Source organism: Triturus cristatus, chromosome 4_2 (genome assembly GCF_964204655.1).
Source record: "Triturus cristatus chromosome 4_2, aTriCri1.1, whole genome shotgun sequence".
NCBI classification, from domain to species: Eukaryota; Metazoa; Chordata; class Amphibia; order Caudata; family Salamandridae; genus Triturus; species Triturus cristatus.
Window position 1 is genome coordinate 786,628,203 of NC_140586.1, and position 17,300 is coordinate 786,645,502.

The 17,300-nt window shown below is 48.6% G+C and overlaps 1 protein-coding gene across 1 annotated transcript in view; it reads left to right on the forward strand.

Annotated features, from left to right (window-relative positions):
- The first annotated feature begins 207 nt into the window (after positions 1 to 207).
- Positions 208 to 17,300, forward strand: part of KNCN (kinocilin) — a 415,466-nt gene continuing 398,373 nt past the window's right edge. Inside the window, exon 1 of the mRNA XM_085600168.1 lies at positions 208 to 520. Within this exon, the coding sequence (XP_085456294.1) occupies positions 274 to 520 (247 nt within the window). The 5' untranslated portion in view covers positions 208 to 273. The remainder of the gene's footprint in view (positions 521 to 17,300) is intronic.

Below are 17,300 nucleotides of genomic sequence, written 5' to 3' on the forward strand. Positions count from 1 at the left end.
CTTGCTCCATCTTTAATTGGCACCTTGCAAATACCCTCTTACTCTCAACATCTGTGCATACGTGACCTTGCTGTGTTCAGGAATGAGGCACACTGCTGACTCGGCGAGGGGAAACCGGAGCCCGAGCGGTTTCTGGAATGTGTTATCAGTTTCCCATGGGCAGAGGCAAACTGTGCGCATATCGACAGCACCTTCGCAGCAGAACTTTCAACATGGAGGACTTTTGTTATTTGGCTGCTTTTCAGAACACGCCTGAAACATTTCCTTGGTTAGATGCCAAGAGATAATCTCCGCGGATCTTATGATCACTGCCGGCTCTGTTTCACCTGCGCCCCCCGTGTTTTCTGTGCCCTCGCCCTACAATCCCTGGCGTGGATGAGCGCCGCCGGCACTGACCCTCGCTGCCTGCGGATCACCTGCGCAGTCCTGGGCATTGCCGCCGGAAGCATTATTGTGGGAATCTCTGCATCCTACGGGGCTGCTGCAATTGGAGGAGTCTTCCTTGGGGCCGCTGGACTGGGTAACTAACAAAAGTATTATGACTTCCTGTTTTTAAACATAATGCAAGTCACTAGAAAGAATCAGTGTACATTTTCAGCAGCAACAAGAATAAACAAGCATTTGCAATTCAACGGTCTCGCCTTTGGGACCTTAGAAGTATTTAGCTATGCACCATATTATCCATGGGACCACCTGCACTCACTTTTTAGTTAAAGCCCATTGCTATCAAACACTCCGTCTTATTAAGCACTAACTCCAGTCGTCAGGTCAATCTATTGCCCACTTTTGCTACTATTGTCCACCTCACCACTGCATCTCCCACAAAACATTAGACCAACCGTCTCTCCTGCTGAAGTCACTTCCCTACCACCATCACCACTTACTAATCCAACAGTGCAGTGATATTTTTTTACATCTGTGGTGCAATTCTGTGTTAATATTAGCAGGACCGTGCTATGAAAGTACAGGACACCTCTAAAGGTATAAATATACGGAATAATCCTCAGATTCTGAGATTGTTTGTTTTCTTGCAACTTTAGTGTACACAATTTTTGACCCCCCCCCTTCAATTTATTGGGCATAATAATGACTAATAATTTGCCTTTGATTAAGTCATAACTTGTTGTACAAATGCATCTGACAGAATCAACATATCCTAAATGTTAAGTCTGAAAGGGCTTAGGGCAAACATATACACTTCAAAGAATATTAGAGAACCATGTCAAGTAAAGTGTTTTACAGGTTATGCCTGTTAAGTTCAATACTGTTTAGAGTGCTTTCTTCCGACTTCAGGAGAAGGCAGTGCTTTAGTAACTGCAAGAATGACACTCGCTATATGTTTGGAATTACGCCTTCGCCAGTTAAAAGGGTTAAGTAGGTACAGTCGGAGGGGTGGTGCTTTATTTTAAGAAAATGTAAATCTTGTGCAGATTTTCACATGGGTTCAAAGGGTTCAGGTCAATTTGCCTCAGACACCAGGCAGCGCGAGATTTTCTTCTGTTTACTCCTCACATCGTCCACACTGGTAAAACTGGAATGCTTTTCCTGTCACTTGTACACGACTGACATTGAAGCAGGTGCTCTGCCCTTACAGCGACTGAGGGAATGAAACAAATGCTGCAGCTGAAAAAATGATTTATCTTGAGAAACAGACCTGATTCAGTTCCACAAAGGAACACTGGAATGGGGATTTTGAGTAATCCCTTAATCCTTCCCTTATGCCTTAAACAACCTCGGGATTTGTTATAGGTCCCGACACAAACCTCAAAATTCAATAAAACATAATTGTTGGGGGAACTGTTATGCTTCATTTCATTCCCGCATGTCTCCTGGGTAACCTGATGTACAAACACTGCAGCCGTAAATTGTAGATTTTCGTCTCATGAAACGACAACTGCGCACAAACATGCCTCTGAGCAGATGAACATTAAAACGATGAATGCAAAGAAAGAGGGTGGGTTAAGAGGCCTGATGGCCGGCCCCGTTGCAAGTGTCTGCTTAAATCATATGCAAACACATCTGGGCAAATACTGCTAGCGTTCAGCATTGGTTTGGGTTTTGTGCCGGATTGCAAGGTTTGCCCTGTGCACTAACGAATATACAACAAAAACTGTATTTTACTACCCACAGTTTTGCTCTTACTGCGCTCTTCTGCCACTGCAATTTGGTCCATGGAGGTAATAGTGCGTGCTTAAACCAGGGTCTGAGCACAATTTGCGTGACCCTCCTAGGGGGCTCTATGTATACATCTGGGAGTAAAGGAGATTCCGCCACACTCCACTCGGTAACTCTTATTCAAAGTGCAGCTATGACAAAGAGAAACGTACGTTTTCAAGCAGTTTTAGAAATGTAGAACTTTTGTCTTAAATATGCATAGCCAATATCCTCAGAAAGTGGAAACATCCTATTCTCTTCAAATTACAGACAGGCCACACACCATAGATGCAAAATAGAAAATAAGAGTGTGTAGGTAACGCTATTACTGAAGGGAGACGGAAGGCATCAAGGTCACAAAATTAGCAAAACAGTGGTAACAAAGCGGAGTGATCATTCGGTTAGTGTGGTTAAGATTGAAGAAAAGGAAACATAGACAGGAAGAAGTGTTGAGAATCTAGACATGGGTTCATGAAACAGAAGGAAGTGGACCTGGACGTGAAGGAGGGAATCGATCTGGCCAAACAGCTAGAGATGACGATTTTAGAACTAATCGCGTTCGAGTCCAGTCCTCGGTTTAGTATCCTGTGATCTTCGACAAATCACTTGGGAAGAGGATATGGTCTGTCGGCTGCGCTGCCGACTTTGGTGCAGGAAACCAGGGTTCGAGCCTCGAGGTCGCGTCCACATCCTGTGATTCTGGGCAAATCACTTAATCTCCCCGTGCCTGAATATGTAATGTAAATACGGTGCTCATATACAGCGCTCCAATACCTTCGGGTCGAGTTCGCGCTATATAAAAGATGCAAAAGAAAATCACTAAATCTCCCCGTGTTTAAAGAATGTGGACTCTTATGCCTTTGGTCCAAGTTTCAGCTATATAAAACTTCCATAGACGAAGAGTCACACTAATGAAGGTAAATAGATCGTTAATGGCTATAAAACAGTTGAAGAAGGTCGCTTACAGGGTCACTAGAGAAACGAGGGCCGGCAGTTTGGTAATGCCAGTCTGGTGCAAGTGTGCACTTTCGAGCCATAATGAGGGAGTAATCACACAGAGAAGGCACACCTGAACACCGTGAATCTTATTGGGAGCCGGCGGGTCAGACAGCACTTTCCCGCAGCCCTGCACGGTGCAGAGGATGTTGCTTCGCCCCTCCCGTGTCAAGTTGGTAACAGACGGCTTCACGATCTCCGAAGCCCAAGGAGTCCGTGTTGTAATGAACTACGGCTTTCACTTTCTGCCCCTTTTCACCCCCATGCTCAGGCTAAAGAGCTGCTACAGAGTTAACAGCTCGTAGATGTATCGATGATTAAACAGGATTTTGTGTGTTTGTACACGGACTCCAAACTGAATCTGCAGCTGACAGCAGATCACGTGCACACAACAGGAAAAAGTGAAGCTGAGGAAGGTAGCTAAACAGCACACTGGAAATCGAGTGTGGCGGTGCGCGAAGGCATGAGCATGACCCGGAGTGTGTGGGAGGGGGGCGGGGCCCAAAGTAGTCACGGACTGAGGGAGGGAAGAAAATAGTCTGTGCAGTGAAGGGGCTAGTAGCCATGGAAGGATACAAATGACTGACATGGCTGTCATGGGGAGGGACTAACAAGCTCAAAACCAATCGGAAGGCAGCATTTATAACCTAAGCCAATGAAGGAGATGGGGCTGGATCGTGGGCGGAGCTTCAACGAAGCTTCCACACTATAGTGTATCCTGCATGCCTCACAAAGCGATGCAGCACATTCGTGCTGCATCGCTAGGCGAGACCTAAAGAAGTGTTTGGTTGTTGACTTTAACTGATTTGTACAAATGCTCAGTTCACAGATTGTTTTTGTAATTCAGTACTGTGTAACGTACAAAGGGCCTTTCCAAGGTAGTTGTTCTTTACTCGTGGTTGTGGCGGCCCAGGCATTCCAAATGTTTTTCCACAATGTAGGTCTAAAATGTCATGCGGGGCCTCACACAAAACGAACACAGGGGCATATCAGCAACACCCGGCGATAATTATCGCTCAGCGCTCTTAGCATGAGGATAATTATCGCCGGGTAACGTGGATTTTTATCGCTGAGATAGCGTGCTATTAGCAACTGTTAGACCTGGCATCTTTGGCGTGGTTACCCCTGACTTTTTGCCTCTACCTCCTGTATTTTTGATGCTATGCTGGATTTCGTTTTTGCTGGTTTAGATGCTTTGGGCACTTTGCCACTGCTGATCAGTGTCAAAGTGCAAGTGCTCCCTAGGTAAATTGTTATATTGATTGGTTATCCATGATTGGTATATTTGTTTCACCTGTTAGCCCCTAGTAAAGTGCAATGAGTGTGCCAGGGCTGGGGATTCAAATGCTACTAGTGGGCTGCAGCACTGATTGTGCCACCCACAGGAGTAGCGCTAAAATGATGTCTTAGGCCTGCTTGCAGTGCCTATGTGCAGTCCAGAACTGCCATGTCGACCTGGCCAGTGCACCCACTGACCCGGCCTTATCCTTCCCTTTCTGCACATGTCAGGTATCCATATGGTGGCCCTAGGTACCCCCCTGGGCTGGGTGCAGTGTATCTGAAAGGTAGGGCATGTACTGAGGTGTGTAACATGCCCTGGTAGTGAATTACAGCCATTTTCGTTTTTCACTGCTGAGAGGCTATCTTGCCCATAGGACAGAATGGGGGAGGCTGTTTACATGCCTATCTTCCCATAAGGGCAAGATAGAAAATCCAAGTTTGGTATCTTTGTGTTAAGAATTTAATTATACATCTTTTTAGCAAGATGGTGTTTAAATTCACTGTGTGAGAATAGCACTTTTTAGAAAGTAGCTATTCTCCTGTTTAACCTTCCTGTGGGCCTGTGTGCTGATTGGTTGACTGGTGTCATGTGATGGGCTAGGTGGCTCCAGGAGTCTGGATGAGTCAGCAGCAGGGTGAATAGGGAGATCTGCTTTAGATGGGTGGGAGGAGTAGCCCCTGGGTTTGAGTAGGGCTGCCTCTGCCAGCACAATGCTGGCTCCACCCCCTGCTGACCAGGCTGAGGACTCTGCCTCTGCCAGCACAAAGAAGGCTCCACATCCTGGTGGGCGTCTAACGACCCTGCCCCTCACTCTGAAAGGAACCAGGTGCTCCAGGGCAGAGCACACCCAGGAACCGGTTTGAGCAGGGGAATCCCCCCACTGAAACAAAGAGAGACAAAGGCTTGGAGGGGTATAAGAAGAGGACCCCAGACACCTAAACTTTAGATCACTTTGGAACTAAGGAGGAACCTCTGCCAAGGAGAAAGCTGAAAAGAACTAAAGAGGAGAAGACTGCCTGCTTGCTGTTTTGCTTTGCTGCCAAGGAGAGGGGAAGGACTTTGCTGTGTCCCCTTCTTTTGATTCTGATCTCCAAGGGCCTGAGAAGAGCTGGCTCCCTGTTAAGAAGTCCCAGGAACAAAAGGACTTCACCACCAGCTCCCCTGGAACTCTACTGAGGGAGTTCTGACCTGCCTTGGAGTGCTTGCCTAGTCTTGGGGCCTCAGGAGGTCGTTTTGCTGTGTTTGGGAGCTGGGAAGCAGAAGCGTGAAAAAGAGTAACTGGTACCCAAAGCATCATCCGATTGCGTTTCGCAAGAACGAGAGCGCGAGGAGAATTTCATTGCGGCGTCATCGCAGCACCCGGAGTCCCCGCATCGCCGAGTGCGTCGAGCATTGTCCCGGTGCGTGAAGATTCCAGACGCTGCGAGGGTCGTCGCAGAACCAGTTTGCGGGCCGCACCACTGCCGGTGCGTGAAAGTATCTAGTCGCTGCGTGTGTCGACGCAGAGTCCCGTCCCGTGACGCATCAACGGTTGAGGCGCCAGAAGTCAACGCCGCGCCACGCACCGCGACGCATCGAAGGTTGCTGCCCAGAAGTCCGCGCTGCGCCACGCATCGCGCCGCACCGAAGATCGTCGCATCGTACCTGTGCGTGAAGCTTCCCCCTAAGAAACCTACACAACGAAAGCCAAAGTCATCGCATCCTGCCCCTACAGATCGGAGCCGGCGCATCCACCTCTGCTGCGTGAAGCAGGGCTGCTGCAAAGCCTCCCCAAGATCTCAGGAGTATCGCATCGCCTTTGCCATCTTCCTTGTTATAGCTTTTGGGAACCTTATCGCAACTACAGGTACTGTTGGGCACGAGAGTGTCGCATTGTGTGCATTGAGAGTCGCATTTTGCAGGACACTGACTTTTACATACTGGAGTACTTTCTGCAAACTTTTGAACTATCTTTAAAGTGATCTTTTTAATTGTATGTTGGTTTTTCTGTAGTATTTGGTCTTGTGAAGTTTTTAGTAAAGATACCTTATTTTTCTAAAACTGGTGTGGAGTAAATCTGTGGTGCTTTCACTGTGTTACTGTGAGTGTTGGTACAAATACTTTACACATTGCCTTTGATAGCCTAGACTGCTCAGGCCAAGCTACCTAGAGGGTGAGCAGGTGTTATCTTAACAGTATATCCCCCTTTCCCTGACTAGAAGCAAGGGTCCCTACTTGGACAGTGGTACCTACCCTGCCAACTAGAGACCCCCAGATCTAACATTGGTGGTCAGCGGTGAGGATTGAACTTGTATTTGTACCTGACCCACAGTAATTGGTGTACATCACTAGTTTAAGTGCAGACCAATACGCAACCACATACTGTATTTTTGATTCTATTTTTGAGTAACTCTTCAAGAGCATCATGTCTCAGGTGGCAACAAGTGAGAGGGCAGAATTGGAGTTTTCCATTGAGGATCTGTATTCGTACAAGGTTGAGGAGCTCAAGCAATTCTGAAAAGACCTTGGTTGCCCTGTGAAAAGCGGATCTAGAAAGGATGTGCTACAAAGAGTCTTGAAAGCCTGGTGGGAGGCCCAAGAAGAAGGTGATGCAAATGAAGAGGATGGTTTTGTTCCCCAAGATCTGCCCGTGGGCAGAACAGTCTCAAGGGCTGGCAGCTCCCATTCCAGTAGGGGGCTCACTCCAGAGGAGTTGGAGGAGAATCAAAGGGTGAGAGACCATGAATTGGAAATAATGAAAATGAAAATGAAGCAATTAGAAGTAGAGAAGGAAAAGGCGGCGGAGGAGAGCAAGAATGCCCGTGCCTTGGAAGAGAAGAAATTGCTTCTGGCTCATGAAGTGAGCATGAGAGAACTGGACATCAAGGCCAAGCAGGCGGAGTCCGGTTCCAATGGTGGTAGCGCACAGCCAGTGCAGGGGGGTAAAGTATATATCCCCAAGGATTTAGTACAGAATTTATAATAGGAGTGAGGATATCTATGCCTGGTTTACCTCGTATGAAATTGCGTTGAGGATGAATGGTGTGCCTGAACAGCATTGGGGGGCGGGCCTGTGGAAATATTTTGAGGCTTCTGGGAGGAGTGCTATAGAGCCCTTGGAATTAGCAGGTACCATGACCTATCCCAATATGAAGGAGGCCCTATGTCTCAGGTATGGACTTACTCCAGAACAGTATAGACTGCAGTTTAGGAACTCCAGGAAGAAAGAGTCTGAGACTTGGATGGAGTGTGTGAATCTGTACTCGCGGGCACTGGAAGCTTGGATGAAGGGCAGCAAGGTAACTGATTATAAGGGGTTGTTACATTTAATTAGTTGGGAGCACTTGAGTAGTCTATGTGTTCCAGAGCTGCGCCAGCATCTTTTAGACAGCAAGCTGACGGACCCCATTGAGCTTGCTAAGGCGGCAGACCGCTGGACCAGTACCAGGGTCCACAGAGGAATTGTGGGTACCATAGCCAAAGGTGGGCAGGGTCCCCAGCAGAAGAGTGGGGGGGACAAGGGTAACCAAAAGGAGTTCTCACAAGGGCCCCAAAACAGTTCCTAGGGTAACCAGTCCCAGCCCCCCAAGTCAAAACCCAAACCAACCGGGCCCCCTAAGGGCAGGTCGGATAACAAGGGTCCCATTAAGTGTTATCACTGTCAGGAATCGGGTCACAAATCTCCTGTGTGTCCCAAGAAATCCCAGGCACCCTCTGGTGCTCCAACACCGGGTATAGCTAGTGTAGCTTTTGGTGGGGATTTAATTTCTAGTGATTTGGAGGGATTAGCAGTTATGGCCCTTGTCTCTTTAGGAGACACAGAGATGGTCCAGGAAACCCCTGTCCCTGATAACACTAAGAAGTACAGGCAGTGGGTGACCATCAATGGGAAGAGGGTGGAGGCTCTCAGGGACACTGGAGCCAGTGTGACCACGGTCAGGTGTCAGTGGGTCCATGAGGAGCTGATCATTCCCGATGTACTTCACCCTGTAGTATCAGCTGACATCTCTGTGCGCCTTTGCAAGGTAGCACATGTTCCCTTTGATTGGGGGGGGGTGGTCTCAGGTCCTCTCAGAGGTGTTGTCAATCCATGCCAGTAGACTGTCTGCTAGGTAATGACCTGGAGAGTTCCCCATGGAAGGAGGTGGAACGCCAGGCTCATTTGGAGATGTTGGGTTTGCCTGAATGGATCTGTGTGACCACTCGGTCCATGGCAGCCAGACAGGGTTGTGAAGCAGACCTGGAGCCTGAAACAGTGGCCCAGGTCCCTGCCAGAAAGAGGAAGGGCAAGGGGCGTGGTGCGTCCACCCCCGCTGTTCCCACGGTCCAGGAAGGAGCAGACCCTGCGGGGGATGCCCTGGAGCCTACAGGGGAACAGGTAGCTGAGCTGGGAGACATACCTGAGCTGACCCATTGGCAGCAAGAGGGTGGTCCCTCCAGAGAGGAGTTCTGCCAAGCGCAGAAGACATGCCCTACTCTTGAAGGTCTGCGGCACCAGGCTGCAGACCAGGCAGCAGGTGCTGATCCGAAGAACTTCTTTCTCTACTGGGAGAATGACTTGTTTACAGTGAGCCTAGGTTTGCTGAGCCCAGTGGATCACGTACCCTGGTGGTACCCACAGGGTTCAGAGACTTCCTACTGGGTCTGGCTCACGACGTGCCTCTTGCAGGACATCTCGGGCAGGACAAGACCCGACAAAGGCTTGCCACCCACTTTTACTGGCCCGGGATGAAGACGGACGTCGCTTCCTTTTGTAAATCATGCCAGACTTGCCAGGCAAGTGGCAAGGCTGGAGGAAAATGCAAAGGCCCTCTCCAGCCTTTTCCTGTAGTGAGCACCCCTTTCGAGCGGGTGGGGATAGATATTGTGGGGCCACTAAACCCCAGGACCGCCTTAGGCAACAGGTTCATCCTGGTCCTGGTGGATCATGCCACCCGGTACCCGGAGGCTATCCCTCTCAGGACAACCACAGCCCCGGTGGTGGGCCGTGCGTTGATGGGGATCTTTTCCCGTGTGGGTTTCCCCAGAGAGGTGGTATCTGACCGGGGTACCAACTTCATCTCCAGGTATATGAAGTCTCTGTGGGAGGAGTGTGGGGTAACTTATAAGTTCACCACTCCTTACCACCCTCAAGGAAATGGGTTGGTTGAAAGGTTCAACCGGACCCTGAAAGGCATGATCATGGGGCTGACAGAGCCCATGAGACGGAAGTGGGACGTCTTTTTACTAATGCCTGTTATTTGCCTACAGGGAGGTACCACAAAAGTCTCTAGGGTTCAGTCCCTTTGAGCTTTTGTACGGGCACCCTGTTAGAGGACCTCTCAGTCTGGTGAAGGAGGGTTGGGAGAAATCCCCTTGGAAAACCCCCCAGGATGTGTTCAGCTATGTGCTGGCCATCCGCAACCAGACACAGCGCTTCCGGGCACTCGCTCAGGCGAACCTCGAAGCCAGCCAGGATGAGATGAAGAGATGGTATGACCAGCATACCACTCTGGTGGAATTTCAACCTGGGCAGATGGTGTGGGTGATGGCGCCAGTGGAGCCTTGCGCGCTCCAAGACAAGTGGACTGGGCCATATGAGGTGGTGGAGCGCAAGAGTGAAGTGACCTACCTGGTCAACTTGCGGTCTCCCAGGAACCCCATGAGGGTCCTACATGTGAACCGCCTCAAACCCCATTTTGAGAGGTCTGAAATAACAATGCTACTTGCTACAGATGCAGGGATGGAGGAGGATAGCGATCCTCTTCCTGACCTCCTGGAAGCTAAGGAGCAAGATGGGTCAGTGGATGGAGTGGTCCTCTCGCCCACCCTGACCCCAGAACAGCAGAGGGACTGTCGCCATGTGCTGGGTCAGTTTGCATCTCTGTTCTCCCTGACCCCCGGTATCACCAACTGGTGTGTCCATGATGTGGACACGGGAGATAGCATGCCTGTGAAACAGAAATTTTACCGGGTGGCTGACAAGGTCAGGGCCAGCATCAAGAAGGAGGTTTCTAAGATGTTGGAACTAGGGGTGATTGAGCCCTCCAGCAGCCCCTGGGCTAGCCCAGTGGTACTTGTACCAAAAGCTGCTGCGCCAGGTGCCACTCCAGAACTTAGGTTTTGTGTGGACTACCGTGGGCTCAATGCGGTCACGAAGACTGACGCACGCGCCATCCCCAGAGCTGATCAGCTTGTGGATCGGTTGGGAGCTGCCAACTACCTCAGTACGTTTGATTTAACTTCTGGGTACTGGCAGATTGCCTTAACTGATGGGGCCAAGGAGAGGTCTGCGTTTTCAATGCCAGAGGGGCACTTCCAGTTCCGTGTCATGCCCTTTGGGTTGAAGAACGCCCCTGCCACATTCCAGAGACTGGTCAACCAGGTACTGTCCGGGCTGGAGCAATTCAGCGCCGCATATCTGGATGACATTGCTGTGTTCAGCTCCACTTGGGAAGAACACTTGCAAACCTCTGCGCAGTGTTGAAGGCTCTGCACAGTGCAGGCCTCACTATCAAGGCCAGTAAGTGCCAGATAGGGCAGGGTTTGGTGGTTTATTTGGAACACCAAGTAGGAAGCGGCCAGGTGGCACCCCTACAAGCCAAGATAGATACCATCCGGGCCTGGGAATCCCACAAGACCCAGACAGCGGTGAGAGCCTTCTTAGGACTCACCGGGTACTATCGCCGTTTTGTCAAGGGGTATAGCACCATTGTTGCTCCCTTGACAGAACTAACTTCCAAGAAGTTACCGAAGAGAGTGATTTGGACCAGTGCCTGCCAAGAAGCTTTTGATGCCCTGAAGGAGGCCATGTGTACAGCACCTGTACTCAAGGCGCCTGACTTCTCCAAGGAATTCAAAGTGCAGACAGACGCTTCTGAGCATGGAGTGGGAGCAGTGCTCTCATAACTAAATGATGAGGACTTGGACCAACCTGTAGCTTTCATTAGTAGGAGGCTACTTCCCAGGGAACAGAGGTGGAGTGCGATTATAAGGGAAGCTTTTTCTGTGGTCTGGGCTCTGAAGAAGCTGAGACCCTACTTGTTTGGGACTCACTTCCGGGTTCAGACGGACCACAGGCCCCTTAGATGGTTGATGCAGATGAGGGGTGAGAATCCTAAGCTGTTGAGGTGGTCCATTTCCCTACAGGGGATGGACTTTACGGTGGAACACCGCCCCGGTACAGAACACGCCAACGCCGATGGTCTGTCCAGGTTTTTCCGCCTTAGCGATGAGAACTCCCAAGAGGGTGGGTAGTTCTCCCCACTTTCAGCTGGAGGGGACATGTGTTAGACCTGGCATCTTTGGCGTGGTTACCCCTGACTTTTTGCCTCTACCTCCTGTATTTTTGATGCTATGCTGGATTTCGTTTTTGCTGGTGTAGATGCTTTGGGCACTTTGCCACTGCTGATCAGTGTCAAAGTGCAAGTGCTCCCTAGGTAAATTGTTATATTGATTGGTTATCCATGATTGGTATATTTGTTTCACCTGTTAGCCCCTAGTAAAGTCCACTGAGCGTTCAAGGGCTGGGGATTCAAATGCTACTAGTGGGCTGCAGCACTGATTGTGCCACCCACAGGAGTAGCGCTAAAATGATGTCTTAGGCCTGCTTGCAGTGCCTATGTGCAGTCCAGGACTGCCATGTCGACCTGGCCAGTGCACCCACTGACCAGGCCTTATCCTTCCCTTTCTGTACATGTCAGGCATCCCTATGGTGGCCCTAGGTACCCCCCTGGGATGGGTGCAGTGTATCTGAAAGGTAGGGCATGTACTGAGGTGTGTAACATGCCCTGGTAGTGAATTACAGCCATTTTCATTTTTCACTGCTGAGAGGCTATCTTGCCCATAGAACAGAATGGGGGAGGCTGTTTACATGCCTATCTTCCCATAAGGGCAAGATAGAAAATCCAAGTTTGGTATCTTTGTGTTCAGAATTTAATTATACATCTTTTTAGCAAGATGGTTTTTAAATTCACTGTGTGAGAATAGCACTTTTTAGAAAGTAGCTATTCTCCTGTTTAACCTTCCTGTGTGCCTGTGTGCTGATTGGTTGACTGGTGTCATGTGATGGGCTAGGTGGCTCCAGGAGTCTGGATGAGTCAGCAGCAGGGTGAATAGGGAGATCTGCTTTAGATGGGTGGGAGGAGTAGCTCCTGGGTTTGAGTAGGGCTGCCTCTGCCAGCACAATGCTGGCTCCACCCCCTGCTGGCCAGGCTGAGGACTCTGCCTCTGCCAACACAAAGAAGGCTCCACATCCTGGTGGGTGTCTAACGATCCTGCCCCTCACTCTGAAAGGAACCAGGTGCTCCAGGGCAGAGCACACCCAGGAACCGGTTTGAGCAGGGGAATCCCCCCACTGAAACAAAGAGAGACAAAGGCTTGGAGGGGTATAAGAAGAGGACCCCAGACACCTAAACTTTAGATCACTTTGGAACTAAGGAGGAACCTCTGCCAAGGAGAAAGCTAAAAAGAACTGAATAGGAGAAGACTGCCTGCTTGCTGTTTTGCTTTGCTGCCAAGGAGAGGGGAAGGACTTTGCTGTGTCCCCTTCTTTTGATTCTGATCTCCAAGGGCCTGAGAAGAGCTGGCTCCCTGTTAAGAAGTCCCAGGAACAAAAGAACTTCACCACCAGCTCCCCTGGAACTCTGCTGAGGGAGTTCTGACCTGCCTTGGAGTGCTTGCCTAGTCTTGGGGCCTCAGGAGGTCGTTTTGCTGTGTTTGGGAGCTGGGAAGCAGAAGTGTGAAAAAGAGTAACTGGTACCCAACGCATCATCCGATTGCGTGTCGCAAGATCGAGAGTGCGAGGAGAATTTCATCGCGGCGTCATCGCAGCACCTGGAGTCCCCGCATCACCGAGTGCGTTGAGCATCGTCCCGGTGCGTGAAGATTCCTGCCGCTGCGAGGGTCGTCGCAGAACCAGTTTGCGGGCCGCACCACTGCCGGCGCGTGAAAGTATCCAGTCGCTGCGTGTGTCGACGCAGAGTCCCGTCCCGTGACGCATCGAGGGTTGCGGCGCCAGAAGTCAGCACCGCGCACTGCGACGCATCGAAGGTTGCAGCTTCAGAAGTCCGCGCTGCGCCGCGCATCGCGCCGCACCGAAGATCGTCGCATCGTTCCTGTGCGTGAAGCTTCCCCCTAAGAAACCTACGCAACGAAAGCCAAAGTCATCGCATCCTCCCCCTACAGATCGGAGCCGGCGCATCCACCTCTGCTGCGTGAAGCAGGGCTGCTGCAAAGCCTCCCCAAGATCTCAGGAGTATCGCATCGCCTTCGCCATCTTCCTTGTTATAGCTTTTGGGAACCTTATCGCAACTACAGGTACTGTTGGGCACGAGAGTGTCGCATTGTGTGCATTGAGAGTCGCATTGTGCAGGACACTGACTTTTACATCCTGGAGTACTTTCTGCAAACTCTTGAACTATCTTTAAAGTAATCTTTTTAATTGTATGTTGGTTTTTCTGTAGTATTTGGTCTTGTGAAGTTTTTAGTAAAGATACCTTATTTTTCTAAAACTGGTGTGGAGTAAATCTGTGGTGTTTTCACTGTGTTACTGTGAGTGTTGGTACAAATACTTTACACATTGCCTTTGATAGCCTAGACTGCTCAGGCCAAGCTACCTAGAGGGTGAGCAGGGGTTATCTTAACAGTGTATCCCCCTTTCCCTGACTAGAAGCAAGGGTCCCTACTTGGACAGTGGTACCTACCCTGCCAACTAGAGACCCCCAGATCTAACAGCAATGCTTATCTCCTCAGCGATAAAAATCCTCACACTAACTGGCTAACGTGAGATTATCGCTGGAAACCCAGCGATAATCTCACACAATGTGGCGTTAGCTTGTCGATAGGGACTCACAAACTTAGCCATGATATCCACATTCCATAGGATATCATGGCTAAGTCAGTCCTGAAGCAGGCGTAAGGAAAGTATCGATAACAGGGGTTATCACTACTTATCCTGGCGCTATGCTTCATAGCGTGGGGCTCGATAATAGGAGAGATGTCGCTTCATGTTAGGTCAGGAACGCCCTCTTTGCATCTCATTAGAGATGCTAAACTGGGCGTTAGGAATCCTGACGCTAAAGCAAGGTTTCACGCGTTAGCGGGGCCTTGCTAATTAGGCGATAAAATTATCGCCGCTTTTCGACCGAAAATGGCGATAATTTTTTATCGCCTGCTTGTAAATATGCCCCACAGGTTCTAAGTTAAAAATAATAAATGCTTCAGAGAAACAAAAAACATATAATCTCCATCTAGTGGTGTAGCCATTTTAGGATGCTTCATCATTGATAACTAGGATGAGCGAGGGACCCTGAAAAAGTGTGGGGCCTGGGAAATAAAGTCTCCACTGCTCTTTCCTTCTGACAGTCCTGGGGGGGGGGGGGGTCTTCATTTATGCATACTGTGGTAAATAATTTAATTACCGGGACTTAATTTGATACAGAAACATAATAAAATAGCTCAGTAAATAAGAGGCAGAATCCGTGGTATTAGAGGTTCGGAATGGGCTTTATTCCAATGGTCGATTCGAATCGGTTGCTCCAAGTTCCATCACCACGAAGGTTCAGGAAGTGAAGTACATACTTTATTGACAATCAATCACTTTTATACAATAGGCATTACAGTGAAGCAAATACTAGAGGCGTAACAATTGATAGTGTGGATAATATATTCATGCGTAGCAAAAATAGGCGTAACTGGGTGTGATTAAAGAACGTCATCAGATGTGATGTCATAATAGGGTGGTTCTATGAAAGGATTTCGCAATGTCAGCAGAAATACTTGGCAGAAATGCGCGCGCAGCAGCATGACGTGTGATTGACGTGCAACTAGGGGGTGAAGGGGACTTGACATTTAGCTCTACATATGGCGACAGAAGTCTGGAGGGTCAAGTCAACCTAATCCCAAATCATATCTAACGTCCTATGTTTAAAGAACTATGTTATCCAAAAGAGAGGTCTCTTAGAGTAGAATCTTATTCTATACTGACTATACTGACTGTTAGTGCGTGTACAAGCGTCTAAGTGTCTACACTAGATGCGAGGGCGGAAATCTTCCATAGTAATAGGGCTATGAATTACTTGCATAAAGACAGAGAAGCCGGGCCTTTGCTCGGTAGCTGGAAGAATGTTTACTTAAACTACTAGACAGGAATGCATTGGGCAGGGAACGGAGCAGATAATTTCGAAGGTGAAATACAGTTTTTGGCAGACAACAGGCTGATGTCAGGCTTCGTGAGCCGCGCAGGGAATGAGACAAAGTTCATGGTCACAGATGCAGGCTCAGACTGGAGCTTTCAGAGGCAGAAGGCAAGAAGAGTTTGATGACAGAATCAGGGCCTACTTGCCTGGACTGTAAGAATGGCATAAGTGAACCATATAAAGCCGGTGGCCTTTCATACTTAGGAATGGAATATCCGGCCTATTCATGGCGGATCTGAAAGAGGACATGTTGACGGTGGACGCACATGTGTTTGCGTCTTCATAACTGGAACTGGAGGGAACATACATGTACTTATGATTCATACATGAAACCGTTGGGGTCCAAGATAGGGGACATAACTGATCAGAAAAATCCATATTTCCACATTCCCTCCTTGTCCCCTACTTGCCCGTTAAGAGATATCAATCTTCATCAATCCGTTGATCTGTTCATATAGCATCATTTGTTCTTCTTTCTTCTTCCGGGATGAATGAAATCTTGGTGGTGGAATACACGATGTGGCACACAGACCACAGATCGCTGGTCCACATTGCAGACATAGACAGCAACTGAATAGTATGAGAAGGCTAATACCTAGGAAAGATAGGACCTTCCATCCAAAGGTAGATAATACACTCCAAAACCAACCGGACCAAGTCCAGGTGCCTGGGTTCTGGTGTATCTGGCTTACAATCTTATGAAGGCGAGTTATGGCTTTATATACAGATGGCGAATTTTCTGGTATGAAAATGCAACAGCTTGATCCGATGACCCTACAAGCTCCGCCCCTATCGGCTAGGATGACGTCAAGGACAAGACGATTTTGAAGCACAACAATCCGCATAGCAGACTGCTCTTCTGTTAAATTGCCTAAGGCGGAAATAGTTTCGTTCACTACTGCTTCAAGGGTTCTAGTTAATCTACGTATCAGCTTACTATTAGTAACTGTACCTATATAGGGAAAGAGACCTTTATTGAAATCTGTGTATTTTTCCCATGCTGTTTCAGTGTAATCGACTATTGGGAGATCTCTCCTTTCTCTATTGTGTACTAAATAAGTATTTCTGTGATAATCAGGAGGAGCTAGGAAAACAGGTGGCAAAAGGAATCCAATGTAGCAAGTACCATCCCAATCTAGAGGCAAACGTACATATGCCGTCTGACCGCATATGAAATAGGAATGGCGGGAAGCTCTAAATGTAGACTTGCCTTGATCACTAAATTCTACTACAGTGGTGCATCTACTATGGCCCATATGTATGGAACCATTCTTTCTTACACATAATTCACCTTTTACTGGAAATATTGACATAGCGGGCAAAATTTGAGTAGCTTCGGATTCGACATTTAGGATCATAAGATTAAGCGTAAAATTACCTAATCCATACACTTCATTTTCTAGATCAGTTCCTGTTCTCTGGGGAAGTCCCTCCTTGTTAGGGTAGCAGACTTTAAGTAAAACTAAGTTCAAATTTCCCCATGCCCAATTATCTTGATAAACTACAGAATTCGAATCTAGGGAATTAATTAAACTAAACCATGCTCCACAGGAGCCGTTGTGTGTGAACGGGTATGGAAAGAGAGGTAGAATTCCTTTATAATTCTGATAGGGAGGGAGTCGGCCACATATCCAACAATTTGTAGCATTGCTAACCTGATGGGAATGATGTAACATACTGATAAACGTGTTATTGCGCAGCGCAAATCTATA